The 15,253-nt window shown below is 46.5% G+C and overlaps 1 protein-coding gene across 5 annotated transcripts in view; it reads left to right on the top strand.

Annotated features, from left to right (window-relative positions):
• Window positions 1-15,253, top strand: part of ACOT11 (acyl-CoA thioesterase 11) — an 88,273-nt gene that overhangs the window by 66,761 nt on the left and 6,259 nt on the right. For all 5 annotated transcript variants that reach the window (XM_048861677.2, XM_048861678.2, XM_048861674.2 and 2 more), the window contains 7 exons: window positions 154-310; window positions 2,710-2,829; window positions 3,840-3,984; window positions 5,336-5,391; window positions 12,490-12,556; window positions 12,903-12,986; window positions 13,669-13,802. In XM_048861677.2, the coding sequence (XP_048717634.1) occupies window positions 154-310; window positions 2,710-2,829; window positions 3,840-3,984; window positions 5,336-5,391; window positions 12,490-12,556; window positions 12,903-12,986; window positions 13,669-13,802 (763 nt within the window). The remainder of the gene's footprint in view (window positions 1-153; window positions 311-2,709; window positions 2,830-3,839; window positions 3,985-5,335; window positions 5,392-12,489; window positions 12,557-12,902; window positions 12,987-13,668; window positions 13,803-15,253) is intronic.

Here is a 15,253-nt window from a genome sequence, read left to right as displayed (position 1 = left end):
AGGGGGCAGGGCATGGTGGTGGATGAGAAAATGGTGTTTGTTTTTTATTTTGTAGCAATTAGTTGAGGGATGAATTGTGCAAATAACATCAGCCCGGTGGGGTGAGTCTTTTCCACACACTACTCTGATAAACATATATTTCTTTCATGCCAGAGCGTGAGAATGGAGACTGCAACACCGTGGTGCCTGCTGAAAAGACGAGGGTGGAGAGTGTGGAACTGGTGCTGCCCCCTCATGCCAATCATCAGGGAAACACGTTCGGCGGCCAGATCATGGCATGGATGGAAAACGTTGCCACGATAGCAGCAAGGTGCAGTTCTGAGCTTCTCCTCCCCAAGGCTGGAGATGCCTCTGTCACAGGAGAGGTTCTGATTGTGTGTGCTGTTAGCATCTTCTGCTCCTTCATTACCTAGTCCTGTAGTGAGGCACAGCCCGATGGTACAGCAGTCAGGGAGGAAGAATTCTGTGCAGTTGAAATGACATGGGGAGGGTGCCAGGTAATTATCTGCCCACAACTCAACGGGTTAGTTCCTCCTTTCTTGCCAAGAAAAAACCCTCTGAACTTTTAACGATCACTATGGTCAGGACCTAATTTTTCTTCCCAGTCAGGCCATTGGGCCTACAACAGCCCAGCACTCCAGCGCCCTGCTTGGGCCTGGGTTTGGCATTGAGTCGGAGGGAAGAGCGCCACCACTGAGGTGCCAAGAGCACTGTCTCTCTCTGGCAATGTAGCTTTGCGGATCTCCTCCCTGCATACTGACTAGGCCCAGCCCTCACAGCCTGAGATGGGGTGGACTCAAACTGCCCTTCCCGAGCGCTACTCTTGGGGAGCCAGCTTTGGATAGACTGCCTGACTAAGGGATGCCATCTTTGGCGTTTGCCTAGTGAGACAAGTTCCTATGTCACGATGTCGTCATTGCATCACACCACAAGGTTTAACACATTGTGTCAGGTGTGGAAGATGACATGGGGGATGGGGGGGTGTCTCTGGGTCCCATAAGCCTCACTTCACATGAGGTGGGAATCACACCATCGAAATAAATCCCACAGAATCAGCTTGACTGTGGCTTCACGGTCTCATGTGCACCTTCCTTCTGGTGAGGCAGCTCTGTTGTGGGGAGTGTAACGCCCTTGGCCTGACGGTAGCAGTACGTTTCCCCTGTGAGGATTCTTCCCCTGTGTGTGTTTGGAAGCAGCTTTTCTGCAAAGCTGGGCAGTGTTTCTGATTCATGTACAAATGCATAGTCTGTTGCGATGTCGTGACCAGGGAGAGATTTCTCGTGTATTGTTGTGATCCTGGAAACATTTCTTCATGACCTGGGGCAAATCACTTCACTGCTCTGGGCCTCTGGTTCCCCATCTGTAGACAGGGGGATAGTGATGATTCCCGCCTTCATAAAGCACGTTGAGAGTGACTGATGAAAAGAGCTATATAAGAACTGGGCGATATTTATTATAAACCTTGAAGGACGTCCAGGACTAATGTATTTTGTCATAGATAAATCAGCAGTTGTCCATTAGATGGTGCTCTGTATGCATTAATTATGGGTATTCTGCATCCTCTGTGTGTGATGTGATGGGAAGGGGAGGTAGTGAAGGAGTTAAATGTCTTATCTCATTTTTCATCATCTACCTTTTTTGTGTTTTAGTTTTTTGATCTTCAGAGACTAACTTTGAGTTCTCAGGTTGACTTGTACTGAACAAGGAGTAATCTCTGTTCTGATTTTTACAGTGGAATGGGAACGATAGCCCCAGAACAGCTGCACTTGAAGGGCACCGGTAGAGATTCAGACCAAATTTCTCTCCCCCTTACCCCCCAGCCCAATTATTTAATCATAAAATGTACACAGCGCTCCAGGTGCACTTGGGTTGGCTGCTGGTATCCTTCCACTGCCTGTGTGACTGTTGCATTCTTGCTTCTCTGCCAAAATAAATGTGGGCCCAAGTCCCGCGCCATCATTTGGGCGCCTACCAAATGCTAACACTGCAGTGCAGTAGCAGGAGGAAGATGCACTGTGAAGGACTCTGTTCTTTAGATGACGTTTATTTAAATCAAGCTCCTTTCTCTCTAGTTCTAGTGACGAAGGGGGAGGTAAGGATCCTTCTTTGAGTGGAAAGGGGGTATAACCAGTGACCTGGCTACAGAGACTGGCTTGTAATGAGCTGATCTGGTCGTGGCTTATTGGCAGAGTTTTGCCCTGCCGCATGGGAAACACAGAGTGTGGTCCCCGTCATTTGTTGGCTAGGAAAAGGGTGCTTCTCTTTGCACAAGTGACCCTCTGAGCTTGGAGAATGATTAGTCACAACATGGGGAATCAGGGCCAAGAGGCTTGGGGCCGAGGCAAAAGATGTGTTCTCAGGGGAATACAGACCTCAGTGGCCGCCTTTCTGAGGGCAGCAAATAGCCCCAAATATCTCAGGCTGGCTGAGTGTTGCTGGGGACTGTGTAATGGTGATAGCTGGGCCACATCAAAGTATTTGGTTTGGGGTGGCTGCATATACCTGTGTCACCTGGCAAGAACCGGCCTCCTGTCCTGTTCTCAGGGCTCTCTGGCTTGAGTTGTTTCCCTTTTATGCACAGACGCTTGTGCAGGTCTGCTATTCTGTCCAGCAGCAGGGCATGCACACTGGTTGATATGTTGGCTTGGCTAAATAGTTTCCTCATTTTGAGTGCATTTTTTAAAATCAAATCTCTCTCCCTTCCCACAGCCGGCTGTGCCATGCCCACCCCACTCTGAAGACCATTGAAATGTTCCATTTCAGGGGACCATCACAAGTTGGGGACCGTCTCCTGTTAAAAGCTATTGTTAATAATGCATTCAAAAACAGGTACATCTTTCTCTGGTTCAGGGTTTTGAATGGATTTTGATAAGAACATTCAACAGAAGCTTGCACTCTTGTCTTTAGAAACAACTGTGAAAATTATTGACTGCTGGATTTACACAAATGAAAAATAATTGAACAGGAAGGAATTGTCAATGTTCAATATCTGTTGTAAAACTATTTCAATATCTGGTTCTACATAAAGGGATGTTAACAGATAGGCAGAGCAGTGTTTTCCCCTTGAATTGCAGAATACATTACTGACTGTAAAATCAGGTCAATTCAGAAGTTCGGGTTGTAGATCGTTCTGCGAATAAATCTGAATTGGCTCAAATAGCTTGAAACGGGTTCAAATAAAAATAAATTCACAATCAATAAATTAATAGAAATAAAAGATAAAAAAGACCTGTTAAATCATCTAGTCTGTTGCAGCCAATCACTGTGTGTCTTTATTTACTTCCTTCCTACATAGATCAGGCCAGGTTTAAACATCAGGCAGGGTTGTTTTCTGTGGGTTTTCAAAATCAACCTCCTTAAATCTCATATGAGAAGCAATGAATTTTCAAAATAGACTTTTGGACCCTAAATCTGCTCTCAGACAAAATACATGCAACATCCATTAAAATCCATGGGAGCTATGTGTCTGTGGGTAAAATTTACTTGACGTAATAGAGTGGTTTGTCCAGTTCCAGTGACCAGGTTTAGTCAAAAAACTGGAGGGGAAAATTTCAGATTTCATTGCAAAGATTTCCCTTTTTCGTTGACATTTCAAATGTTGTTGAAAACTTGCATCAAAATTTGAAAAGCTGCACACACTCTGCTTGAGTCATGGCCTTTTTCGTGTCCTCCAGATTGAGCTGGACTGATCTAGTCGGTCCACTCTTAGGCTTCTCTGCTTATTTATTGGTAAATAAGCAATGAAATGTATGGCACACTGGATTCTCCTTTCGGTAGGTAGTAGCGTTGCTTTATGCCCCAGGCACTAGAGATGATCTGCTTCCATTTTTTCTTTCCAGCATGGAGGTTGGCGTTTGTGTCGAGGCCTATCGACAGGAAATGGAAGTTAGTCGAAGACATATCAACAGTGCCTTTATGACATTTGTTGTCTTGGATCAAGAGGGTCAGCCCAGTACCCTTCCGATGGTGAAACCAGAAGCTGGGGTAAGAATGGAAACCATAATCGGGGCCTAGAAAGTGACCTTGCCCACATCGGTGGTCCTGTGCAGTGATGTAAGAATCTGGGGAAGTAGGATGTAGCTGACTCTTGTTTTGCCCCAAGCCTGGCAGCCTTTAATTGTATTGCATTTATCTAATTCACTGAGAAACAAGTGCAGCTTGCTATCGTGGTTGGCTGGCTCTGGAGCAGCAGATCTCAGATACTGCGCAATGCTGAGTCAACTGTAATGAATTTCTCAGTAACCATGGTGGATTTAAACAAATCATGGAATCTGAAGGAGACGGACTCGTGTGTTTAAAAAGTTCTTGTGAAATCAGTAGAGTGACTTGAATGTTAATGCCAATGGCAGTAAAACTGAAATATTTGCTGTAAGTCCATTGGTGCTATATCAGCACCTTTGGAAAATTGGAGGAAATTCACAGCCAGCATAGTAACTGGCAAGCAGCAGCATTGCCCAGCAGAGTGTGGCAGGGGAGCCTGGAAGTAATGCAACACAAGCATTTAACCAGTATCCTCCACACTAAGTCAAATAGCTGTACAATGCTAACTTGCCTTCAGCCAGTGGCCCTGTCTACATAACAAGTACAACCACGTTTTTGTAACCAGTTTGGTATGCACGTGTGTCCTGGCTACAACAAACACAACTGAGTTGTCTGCACAGCAGGTTCTCCCCGCCGCCGCCCCCCACCCCCGTTCTCCCACACAGCACAGATGCGCTGGCTGTGTTAGGTATCCACTTCTACCACATTGCATAGCTCTGTTGCATCTGTGCATTCTGGGAAAAACCTGATCAACTCCCCTGTTCTGATTCCTCAGAGGGTAGACTGCCCACAGGCCAGGCACCTACACAGAGTAGCATCAGCAGCATGTGAGATGGCTTGCTGAGAGGACTGCTCGGTGGGAGAATCAGCAAGCCTGGTTGCATAGGCACAGTTGGGAGGTTCTGTCTCTACTGCAAAAACAACAAACCCAGTGCTGGGGACCTGCTACCCGGAAGACAGTCCTAGCCTAAGCTGCTGGTGGGGGCAAGACACTGGTAACAGCTAGGGTTGCCTGCCATGTGTTAACCATAGTGTGTGCAAACAATAGCCCTGGTTAGAGCTAACCAAGAACAAACCTGGTAGCCAGAGCGTGGACAAGATCAGTGTTGTGTTTCCATTTACATTCCATGCATTTCCCCAGCTATGGCCGTTACCAAGACCAGCAGAGGCTGCGGGATTGGTTCACGCATAAGCTTCCTTAATGCTGAAAAATCTTTTTTTTTTCCGGTCAACACGTTTAATTTTAATTATTTTTCCAAAACTTTAACCTAAGGAACGTGTTTCCATTCCACAGGATGGTGAGAGACGGTACCGAGAAGCCAGTGCTAGAAAAAAAATCCGATTGGACAGGTGAGTGAAACGGATCCGCCTCAAACTAAGCAGGGAAAAATAACGGGGGAATGTGGTGTTTTAAATAGAACAGTGTTTTTATTCCAGTCCGTGTTCTGCTCTGAATGATCACATGCGGGTAACTCGGTAAAGGCTGGGATAATTGAAGGTAACCCCTGGCTTTCTGTACCATGGAAGGTAGAGGGGTGGGTTGGTGGGTGGGTGGTGGGGGGAGCCTAGGCACCAACTCATGGGTGCTCCGGGGCTGGAGCACCCATGGGGAAAAAAAATAGTGGGTGCCCAGCACCCACTGGCAGCCCTGTGGATCAGCTAATTCCCCTCCCCCCAGCACCTCCCACCCGCCATCAGGCCCCACTGATCAGCTCCTCCCCCTTCCTCCCACCTGTCATGTAGCGGCATACGGAAGGTGCGGGGCGGGGGAGGAGCGGTGCTGGGAAGGGACGGGGCGGGGGCCTTGGGGGAAGGGGTGGAGTGAGGTCAGGGCCTGGGGTGGAGCACCCCCCGGGAACGCAGGAAGTCAGCACCTATGTGTGGGGGAGAGGTTGCACGCTTTGGCTGTGATAATATTTGGCACTTACATAGCACCTTCCATGTGAGGATTTCTCAAAGCCTGGAGGAACTTAACCTTCCAGCACTCCGGGAGTTCAGTTGGGGAAACCTGAGACCAGAGTTCAAGTGGTTTCCTCAAAGCACCCCAGCATGTCAGTGTTGGAAACAGGATTAGACTTCAGGCCGGACGCCCAGTTGCCTTCCTAGCCCAAAGTATTCGGCACTGAGTTCAGCGTGAAGCAGAAAGACACTCCAAGGAGTGCAGGAGAGATGACAGTTGCTCAGAGACAGTAGTAAGGTGCAACCCAACTATCCCAATGTGAAGGAAAGATAGAAAGAATAGTAAGAGGTCAGTATGGCTCCATCAGGAACTCTTTAAGGATCTGAAAATCAGAAAGGAATCTATCAAAAAGGGCAGACGTGGACAAGTTGCTAAGGATGAGTACGCCAGAATCATACAAGCATGGAGGGACAAAATCGGAAAGTCTGAGGCACAAAATGAGTTTCAGCTAGCAACGGACAAAAGGCAATAAGAAATGGGCTTATAAATCCATTAGGAAGAAGAGAAAGATGAAGGAAACTGTAGGCTGCTACTTAACAGGGAGGAAGAGCTAATAATGGACATCAAGAAGGATGAAGTGTTTAATGCCCATTTTGTCTTCACTACGAAGGTAAATTGTGACCAGATACTTAACGCAATCTTAGCAACAAAGAGAAAGGAACTAGCTAAAATAGAGAGAAAACAAGTTAAAGAATATGTAGATAAATTAGATGCATTCAAGTTGGCAGGGCCTGATGAAATGTACCCTAGGATATTTAAGTAATAAGCTGATACAATCTCAGACCCATTATCAATTGTTTTCAAGAACTCATGGAGGATATGAAGTCCCAGAGGACTGGAGAAGGATGAACATAGTACTTATCTTTAAAAAGGGGAACACAAAGGACCCACGGAATTATAGACCAGTCAGCCTAACTTCGATACCTGGAAAGATATGCAACAAATTATTAAACAATCAGTTTGTAAGCACCTAGAGATAATAGGGTTATAAGAAATAGACACCATGCATTTGTCAAGCCCAAGTAACAGATTATGCAAAAACCAACCTGATTTCCTCCTTTGACAGGGTTATTGGCCAGGTGAATGGGGGGAAGCAGTAGACATGATCTACCTGGAGAGAGAGAGAGAATTTTTAAGTAAGGAAAATGTCAGTCCCGCATGACATTTTCATAAACAAACCAGGGAAATGCATTCCGGGTGAAATGGCTATGAGAGGGGTGTACAACTGGCTGAATGATTGTACTCAAAGAGTAATTGTCAGCAGGTTGCTGTCAAACTGGAGGTATTCGTGAGGGGTCCTCTAGATGTCTGTCCTGTGTCTGATACAAGTCAATATTTTCATTAATGAGTTGGATAATGGAGTGGAAAGTGTGATTATTGTGGAACCAAGCTGGGAGAGGGTTACAAGTACTTTGGAGAACAGGATTAGAATGCAAAACGACGTTGACAAATTAGAGAATTGGTCTGAAATCAAAAGATGAAATTCAATAAAGACAAGTGCAAAGTACTTCTCTTTGGAAGGAAAAATCAAATGCACTACAGAATGGGGCATAGCTGGCTAGGTGGTAGTATGGCTGAAGAGGATCTGGGGGTTATAGTGGATCACAGACTGAGTATGAATCAACAATGTGATGCAGTTGCTAAAGAGGCATCAGTCTGCCGTGTATGAACAAAGTATTGTAGGTAGGACACAGTAGGTCATTGTCCCACTCTACTCAGCACTGGTGAGGCCTCAGCTGGAGTACTGTGACCAGTTCTGGGTGCTACACTTTTGGAAAAATATGAGTGTGTCCAGAGGAGAGCAACAAAAATGAAAAAAGGTATAGAAAGCCTTATGTATGAGGAAAGGTTAAAGGTGGGCATGTTTGGTCTTGAGAAAAGAAGTCTGGGGGAGGGACCTGATAACAATCTTCAAATACGTTAAGGGCTGCTATAAAGACGATGATGATCCGACGGAGATTGTGGAATCTCTGTAATTCATTGGAGGTTTTTAAGAACAAGTTGGACAAACATTTTTCAGGGATGGTCTAGATGAACTTGGTCCTGCTTCAGCACAGGGGGCTGGACCAGATGACCTTTTGAGGTCCCATTCCCACGATTCTGTGAAAAGGTACTTGAGGGCTAAGTGGTGTAGTGCCAAACGATAGAATGTTAGGAAGACACAGACATAACGCAGATCTCTGTAGGGGAGCTGGAGAGAGAGAAGATGGTAGGGACAGCACAGGAGAAACTGTCTGAATTCAGAAGTAGAAACTGTGTATAAAACAAAGCATCACAGGGCTATGCTTATTTTATACATCCATTATTGTCAAAACACGCTATAATATCCAGATACGTTGGTGATTAATGCACTATAATATCTGCACAGATACAGAACACAAAAATACATAGCTAGACCAGATCAATCTGTAATAATCATAGTGATTAGCCCTTTTCTAGTGCTACGCATCTTAGAGGTGCTTTATAATCATTCAGTTTTATCTCCCTCCTGTGGGGCATGAAGGGAAGAATTTATTAACCTCACTCTATTCTTGGGGAAACTGAGGCAGAGCTAAGTGATTTGCCCAAGACTACCAAGCATTTGTCCAGAGCCAGGATTAAAGATCTTGAATATTTGGTGCTCTCAGAGGACAAGAGAAGCAGTACGGTTTAGTGGGTAAGATGGAATAAATAAACCACTTTGATCATGTGTTCCATTTGTGTATTGCTCCTTGTATTCTTGCTGTCCTTATTCCTGGCTCTGCTGTAAGAGTTGGACAAATCATTGAATTTCTGTGCCTCAGTTTCCCCTTCAGTAGAACAGGCATAATGATGCTCACTTGCCTCTGTAAAACTCTTTTAGAACTATGGGTAAAAAGTGCAAAATTTTATTATTTTTTATTATTTATTACAAGAGTGCACACACCTTATGCTGTCCCCTCAAGCAGTGAAAAAGTAACATATTGGATAGTCAGTTTTTCCCCCTGGAAGCTGCTATTTTCAGCTTAATGGAGTATCTGCAGAACCTTGATAATAGCCCTAGTTGCATCCAAGACCAGTAATTGACTGGGTTTTGGAGAATCATAGAATTGTAGGACTGGAAGGAACCTCGAGAGGTCGTCTAGTCCAGTCCCTTGTACTCATGGCAGGACTAAGTATTATCTAGACCATTCCTGCCAGGTGTTTGTCTAACCTGCTCTTAAAAGTCTCTAATGATGGAGATTCCACAACCTCCCTAGGCAATTTATTCCAGTGCGTAACCACCTTGACAGTTAGGAAGCTTTTCCTTATGTCCAACCTAAAATGTCCTGGCTGCAATTTAAGCCCATTGCTTCTTGGCCTAGCCTAAGAGGTTAAGGAAAACGATTTTTCTCTCTCCTCCTTTTAACAACCTTTTATGTACTTGAAAATTGTTATCATGTCCCCCCTCAGTCTTCTCTTCCCCAGACTAAATAAACCCAGTTTTTTCAATCTTCCCTCATAGGTCATGGTTTCTAGCAGGGCTGGCTCTAGGATTTTTGCCGCCCCAAGCAAAAAAATTTTTGGCTGCCCCCACTTCTTTTTCATGGCTCGTCCTGCCCTCGGCTCTGCCGCATTCCCCCCCATTGCTTCCTGCAGCTCCCCCCACCGCAGCCCCCCGCCCTAGCTCACCTCCGCTCCTCCTGCTCCCCTGAACGTGCCGTCACTCCGCTTCTCCCCCTTCCCTCTCAGGCGAGGGAGAGGCAGCGCATTCAGGGGAGGAGGCAGAGCAGAGGTGAGCAAGGGTGGGCGGGGGAGCGCAGGAAGTAACGGGGGAGGGGGGGATAGAGGAACCGCTCCCTGTCCCAGCTCACCTCCGCTCCACCACCGCCACCTCCCCCAAGTGCGCCACCGTTCGGCTTCTCCCTCCCTCCCTCCCTCCCTCCCAGGCTTGCCGCGCGAAACAGCTGTTTGGGCAGCGGGGGCACATTTCTAGGGGCAGCATGGCTGGTGCCGGAATGCCGCCCCAAGAAATGTGCCACCCCAAGCACCTGCTTGTTTTGCTGGTGCCTAGAGCCAGCCCTGTTTTCTAGATCCGTAATGGCTCTTCTCTGGACTTGAATTTTCCTTGCCCTAACAGGCTTCTTACTGCTGCCCCTGATCTGCAGAAAAGTGGGAAGCTGGCCTTTGGTCACTTTTACATCTGTTATGAACATTATTTTATTCCCAATCTCTCCACTTGTTTTGTCTGCATGTGCAATTGGAGTCCTGTCTTCTCCGCCCATTGTGAATCCCTATTCCTGGAGTCCTCTCTGGTCATGTGGTTGCAATGAAGCCTTGCAGAAGAGACAGCTGCTTTATTTTGTTACTTTTCAACTCTTCACCTTGGTTATATCATGTCTCTGATTACAGATCTGGTGTTCTCGGACAAATTATACCCCAGTATCTCAGTCCCTGAGAATAAGATTGTAGTGAAGTGTGGCAATTAAGCAGTGAAAATATTTTCTTCCTGGAATGTCTTGTGGCATCTGCCCTCCTGCTTCCAGGAGTTTCATAACTTTCCCTTGAGCCCCAGGTCAATATGAGAACAAACACGTGGACCCTAAGAAGTGCTGTATCTGTCTGAATCTAGCATCAGCTGTTTACTCACTACACCAGTCCAGGGATGAATTCTGATCCTTTCTGTTACAGTAAAGGCTTCCATCAAATGACCCTAAATAAACAGCATCCTGCAAATTTGACTTGCTGTTTGTGCACAGTTCAAATATAGTGTTTGCTCCAGTGATAAAACCCAAGCTCTTCTAATCCGAGCTTGGGTTGCTGTGCACCTCCCAACACAGACGATTCAGATTTTGTTACAAACCGAATGACTAACTCTTCAGTAACACGTCCGCTGTGGCTCTCAAAGCACTTTCCAAAGGTGGATAAGTACCATCCCCATTTAACAGACTGGGAAACTGGAATGGAGATGCTAAGGCCAGATTTCAGAAGCAACCTGTTTTGGGCACCCTGCTTTAGACCCTAGGCAGGTGTGGTTCCCATTGATCTGATTTGGAGTTGGTGGGTGTTCAGCACTTCTGAAAAGCAGGTCCTGGATTGTGGGCACCCAAAACCATTTCCCTGAGAGACTCTCAGGGACTTGCCAAAGAGGTTATCCAGTAAGTTAGAGAGAGAGCTGGGAATAGAACCCAGATCTCCTGGCTCCTAGTTTGGGGTCTTGTCCTCTTGTGTAACAGGGTAGCTGGCCCATTAAATGAAAGTAGGCTCAGCTCTCCTGTTCCTGTCCAAGTGTGACCCAGCTTTGTGTGAGGGGGAGGGTGGGGTGCCTGGGGGAGTTATAAATGAGAGTTCAGGGGCCTGAGAGGGGAGTTGAGAACTCCGAGAGGGAGCTCCGCAGGCAAGTTTAGAACCCAGAGTTCAGGATGGGGGAGAATCCAAAGTAAAGCGAGTTCACAGGCAGAGCTCCAGGGAGGGGATTCCCCTGGAGGACGGAGTGGTAAGAGTTCCCTGATTGAGCAATGGCATTAGATCAGGCTGTTGAAAGAGGAAGGCGATCAGAGGGTCATCTGCAAATGTCCCCAGGCCAGAGAGCGCTGAAGGCTGAGAGCAGCCCAGGGAGATGCCTGCTGGCCAGAGAGGGCCAAAGCCTGGGGTATTATGGAGGCGTGAGCCGGCTGATGTGTCTGGGCAAGAGCTGGAACCATAGCTGGGAAGGAAACAGGGCAGAGAAACACCCCAACTAGAGGGGTGGGGTGGGAAACACCACAGCTGTACCTGGGGGCTGGGCTGGGCTGTGGGGGAGAGATGCAGGAGTTGGACTGTTAGGATGAATGTACTGTTAGCACTATGCTGACGGGATTCTGGTTCATGGTAGTGGGACTGTTGGTAATAAATTACTCAGTAGAGCCTTCAGAGTACGTGGGTTATTTGAGAAATCAAGGGAAAATGAGGCCAAGGGCCACTTGCAGGGCTGCCGTGAGGGGGTGCCTGGGTGGAAGCCATGCATTTATAGCTTGCCTATGCCACTCCCTGACCACCTGCAGAGATCGGCCTGCCTGACCAGAAAGCCCAGCTGGGAGCCCTTCCTGTTCCAATCCAGCCCTGAACTTTGTGGCTTAGGCCCCTCCCATCCCTGACCAACAGAAGTGTTAGTGTAGACAAGGCCTTAGTTTTGCCCCATCCAGACCACTGCTGGCCTTTGTTAGAAGTAATCCTTAAAGGTTCTTTTCACCCTGTGCCTCTCCCTTCCGCCTGCAAATGATGTGCAGGATTTCTGAGGCTTTTGTTGCTCTGAGCTCCCTCAAGTTGAGCCAAGAAGAAATGGCTGTTTCAATCCACTGGGATCCTGGTCCCAAGATATTCATAAGATGACCGTGTTTTTCCTCCACTCCTTTTGTAGATCATTGCTGGAGAAGCTGTTGAAGTCAAAAACACTGCTGCTAACTTCACTTTCTCTCTCTTTCACCAGCATGGGTTTGAGATGTCCTTTTCCCTGCCACATACTGAAGATCAGTACTGCTATAACTAAAGCAATTCTTTGCTTTCCCTAGAAAATACATCATTTCCTGTGAACAGACAAAAGTGCCATTGTCAGTGCCCTGGGACCAAAGTAACAAGGTAAAATAACTGTCTCTGTAGGTATTGGCCATATCCTCCCTTGGCATCTAATCCCCATGTGCTGTAGGAAGGCCCAGCAGCAGGTACTAAGTAGCAGCTAGAAGTTTATACATGAATAAATATGTTCTATGGAAACAAGAAGGATGAAACCTTACCTAAAACAGCATGTGTTATAGGGATCTTAACTGGAATAATAAATTCCTTCTTAACCCCGATTTACTCTGATTAATTCTGTATCTGAGCAGCTGCAAGCTTTGCTATAGTATCCAATGAGTTTAGATATAGGAAAACATAACTGAAGGTCAAAGTGATTTCTACTGTGTTTTCTTATGATGTTTTTATGTAGGTTTATCTGAGCTACAACAATGTTTCTGCACTGAAGACGCTTGTAGCGAAAACCAATTGGGTACTCGCCACAGAAATAGACAAGGTACTTAACCCTGCCACACTCCCAAGTAAGCACTGCCTTCTTAGTCTCTTGGACTGCCTACAGTGAGTGGAAACAACTCATGTTAAGATCAGAGGAAATGTTTCAGTCATTCCCCACCCCCAGTTACTTGAATCCTAGTGTATCCAAAAGTGTTTGATGTCCCCACAACACTTTGAATAAATGGGGTTGTACCGCATGTATTCAATGAATGCGTGTCTATACTATCAACGTTCCATATACGTCCAAATGTACACTGCATACGCACACTTATGTACATGTAAAATACATGGCTTCCAGTGATGCCGTATGATCTGCTATAGAACTTGTGCTTTAGTAAAATCCCACGGAACCCACCAACCAGAGCTGTCCTCAATTTCACCCATTTCCATTCAACACCCAGGCTAGCTAGCCTGTAAACTTCTCTTGGACAACTGTTTTGTGCTTTACTCCTGGGGGTTAATGGAGTCACCAGAACCAGCTCATAAAACACAGGCCTCGTGTACCACTAGGGATATGTGATTCTTCATGTTAATGCAATGGGGAGAGAGAGAGATCAAAGCTGTTTGGTTATATTATAATAAAGTAAAAATATGAAGGAATCTTTTTGGGGAAAATCAAATGTCATTTTAACGAAGACAGCAGGCTGTGCCTCTCACCTGTTCTGTCTGTCTCCCTCTCAAAGGTCAGGATGTACACACTGGAGGAAGACCAGTACCTCTCCTTCCGAATAGAGATGTCCCTCTGCATTGATGCAACGCAGGCCTTCTTCCTTCTGTCAGACTTAAGAAAGAGGCACGAATGGGATAGATATTATGCGTGAGTACTTGGAGGGCAGCTAACATGTTAGGAGTGATGGTCCCTGTTTTACTGGGGATGGGGGGAGAAAGGCCCCCAATTTCTTTCCTTTGGCTTTCCTGCCTCAAAGCAACTTCCCATTCCAAAACGGTTCTTCATTCAAGCCATGCAAAGTGCTTTTTCCCCTCCATCATCCACCCCACTCCAAAACCAATAGCGTACAGTGTAGGGAGTCTGTGGTTGGATATGTACCGACGGCGGAGCTGGCTGCCACACTGCTCACGGGTTGTACGGTGGAATAGAATCCAGGACCTTTATCTCCTAAAGCACAAGTTTCTGCCACTTGAGCGGAAGAAGACTCTCCTTTAGCTGTTGGTGACAGTAGCAAGGCTTTTATCTTCTGGAGACCAGCCCCGGGCACAAGTTAGTCAAGTGTTCTGCCCGCATGCTGGTGACACCTCTAGTCTTGTTAGCCTAGGACTGCAGCTGAGACTCCGAGCTGGCAGAGGTGTGTAAGCACAGCAGTGAGCTGGCCCGTAGCTTTAACATTTTATGTTGCTGCCCTCTATAAAGGGGTCGAACTTCCTGTAAAGTGTGCCGTACTCCTCTTCCCAACTCCATGAAGTGGCTGTACTGTGACTATACACTGTGACCAGCATATGTTCTTAGCTCTCCCGTGGCCTTGGATGGTCATTAGAATTGGTTTTACTGAGAGGGGGAATCTTATGCCAGGATCATACACCTGTCTGGTTTAAAATATCCTTTGCAGGAGGGTGTCACAGTTCCTAAAGTAACTGCACCTCTGATCCCTTTGTGGCCTTCTTGAGATTTCAGCTCTCCTTGGGGCAGGATCCCACTGTCCATTCTCTCCAGGCTGGGGATTGTAGACTGCAATTCACGGTGATCACCTCAGCAGATCTAACTTTAGGTCAAGCCCTGTTCTCTCTAAGGCAATGGCAGGGTTAACCAGCGACCAGTCAGCCTCCATAAATCAAATACTAGTTATTCAGAAGAAAAGCATTACAGAGAAAATGTTTTTAAAAACAATGAACCGTTTACGTGCAAGTCTTTGCTTAGCAAACAGTCACCCATCTTCAGCACAGAGACCCTGGCAGGCTTCAGAGTCATTCAGGTCCTTGGCAGGTCTTGTGTGTCTGGGTCACTGTCTCATGTCCTGCAGGTCTTGGAAAAAGTGTGGGTGGGGGGGCCCTCTCCCTCCATCAAAGTGGTCACTTTATACAGTTTTCAATTCTTTGTTTGCCAGGCCTCATGAACCCCATTAAACTAGTCTATATGCAATTTCCCCCAGGGGATGAGGCTTCTCCAGACTTAGCTGTATGGGAATTTGCATGAATTATCCCCCAATGGTTGTTCCTGCAGGAAACGCTGTAACTGCCCCATGGAGCCAGAAATACAATCCCTAGCCCATTCAGATACATAAAACACTTATAAAATGGATACCATAGTCTTTG

This window comes from Caretta caretta, chromosome 8, assembly GCF_965140235.1.
Source record: "Caretta caretta isolate rCarCar2 chromosome 8, rCarCar1.hap1, whole genome shotgun sequence".
NCBI classification, from domain to species: Eukaryota; Metazoa; Chordata; order Testudines; family Cheloniidae; genus Caretta; species Caretta caretta.
The sequence above is the reverse complement of the archived record's forward strand: the minus strand, read 5'-3'. Positions and strand labels throughout refer to the sequence as shown.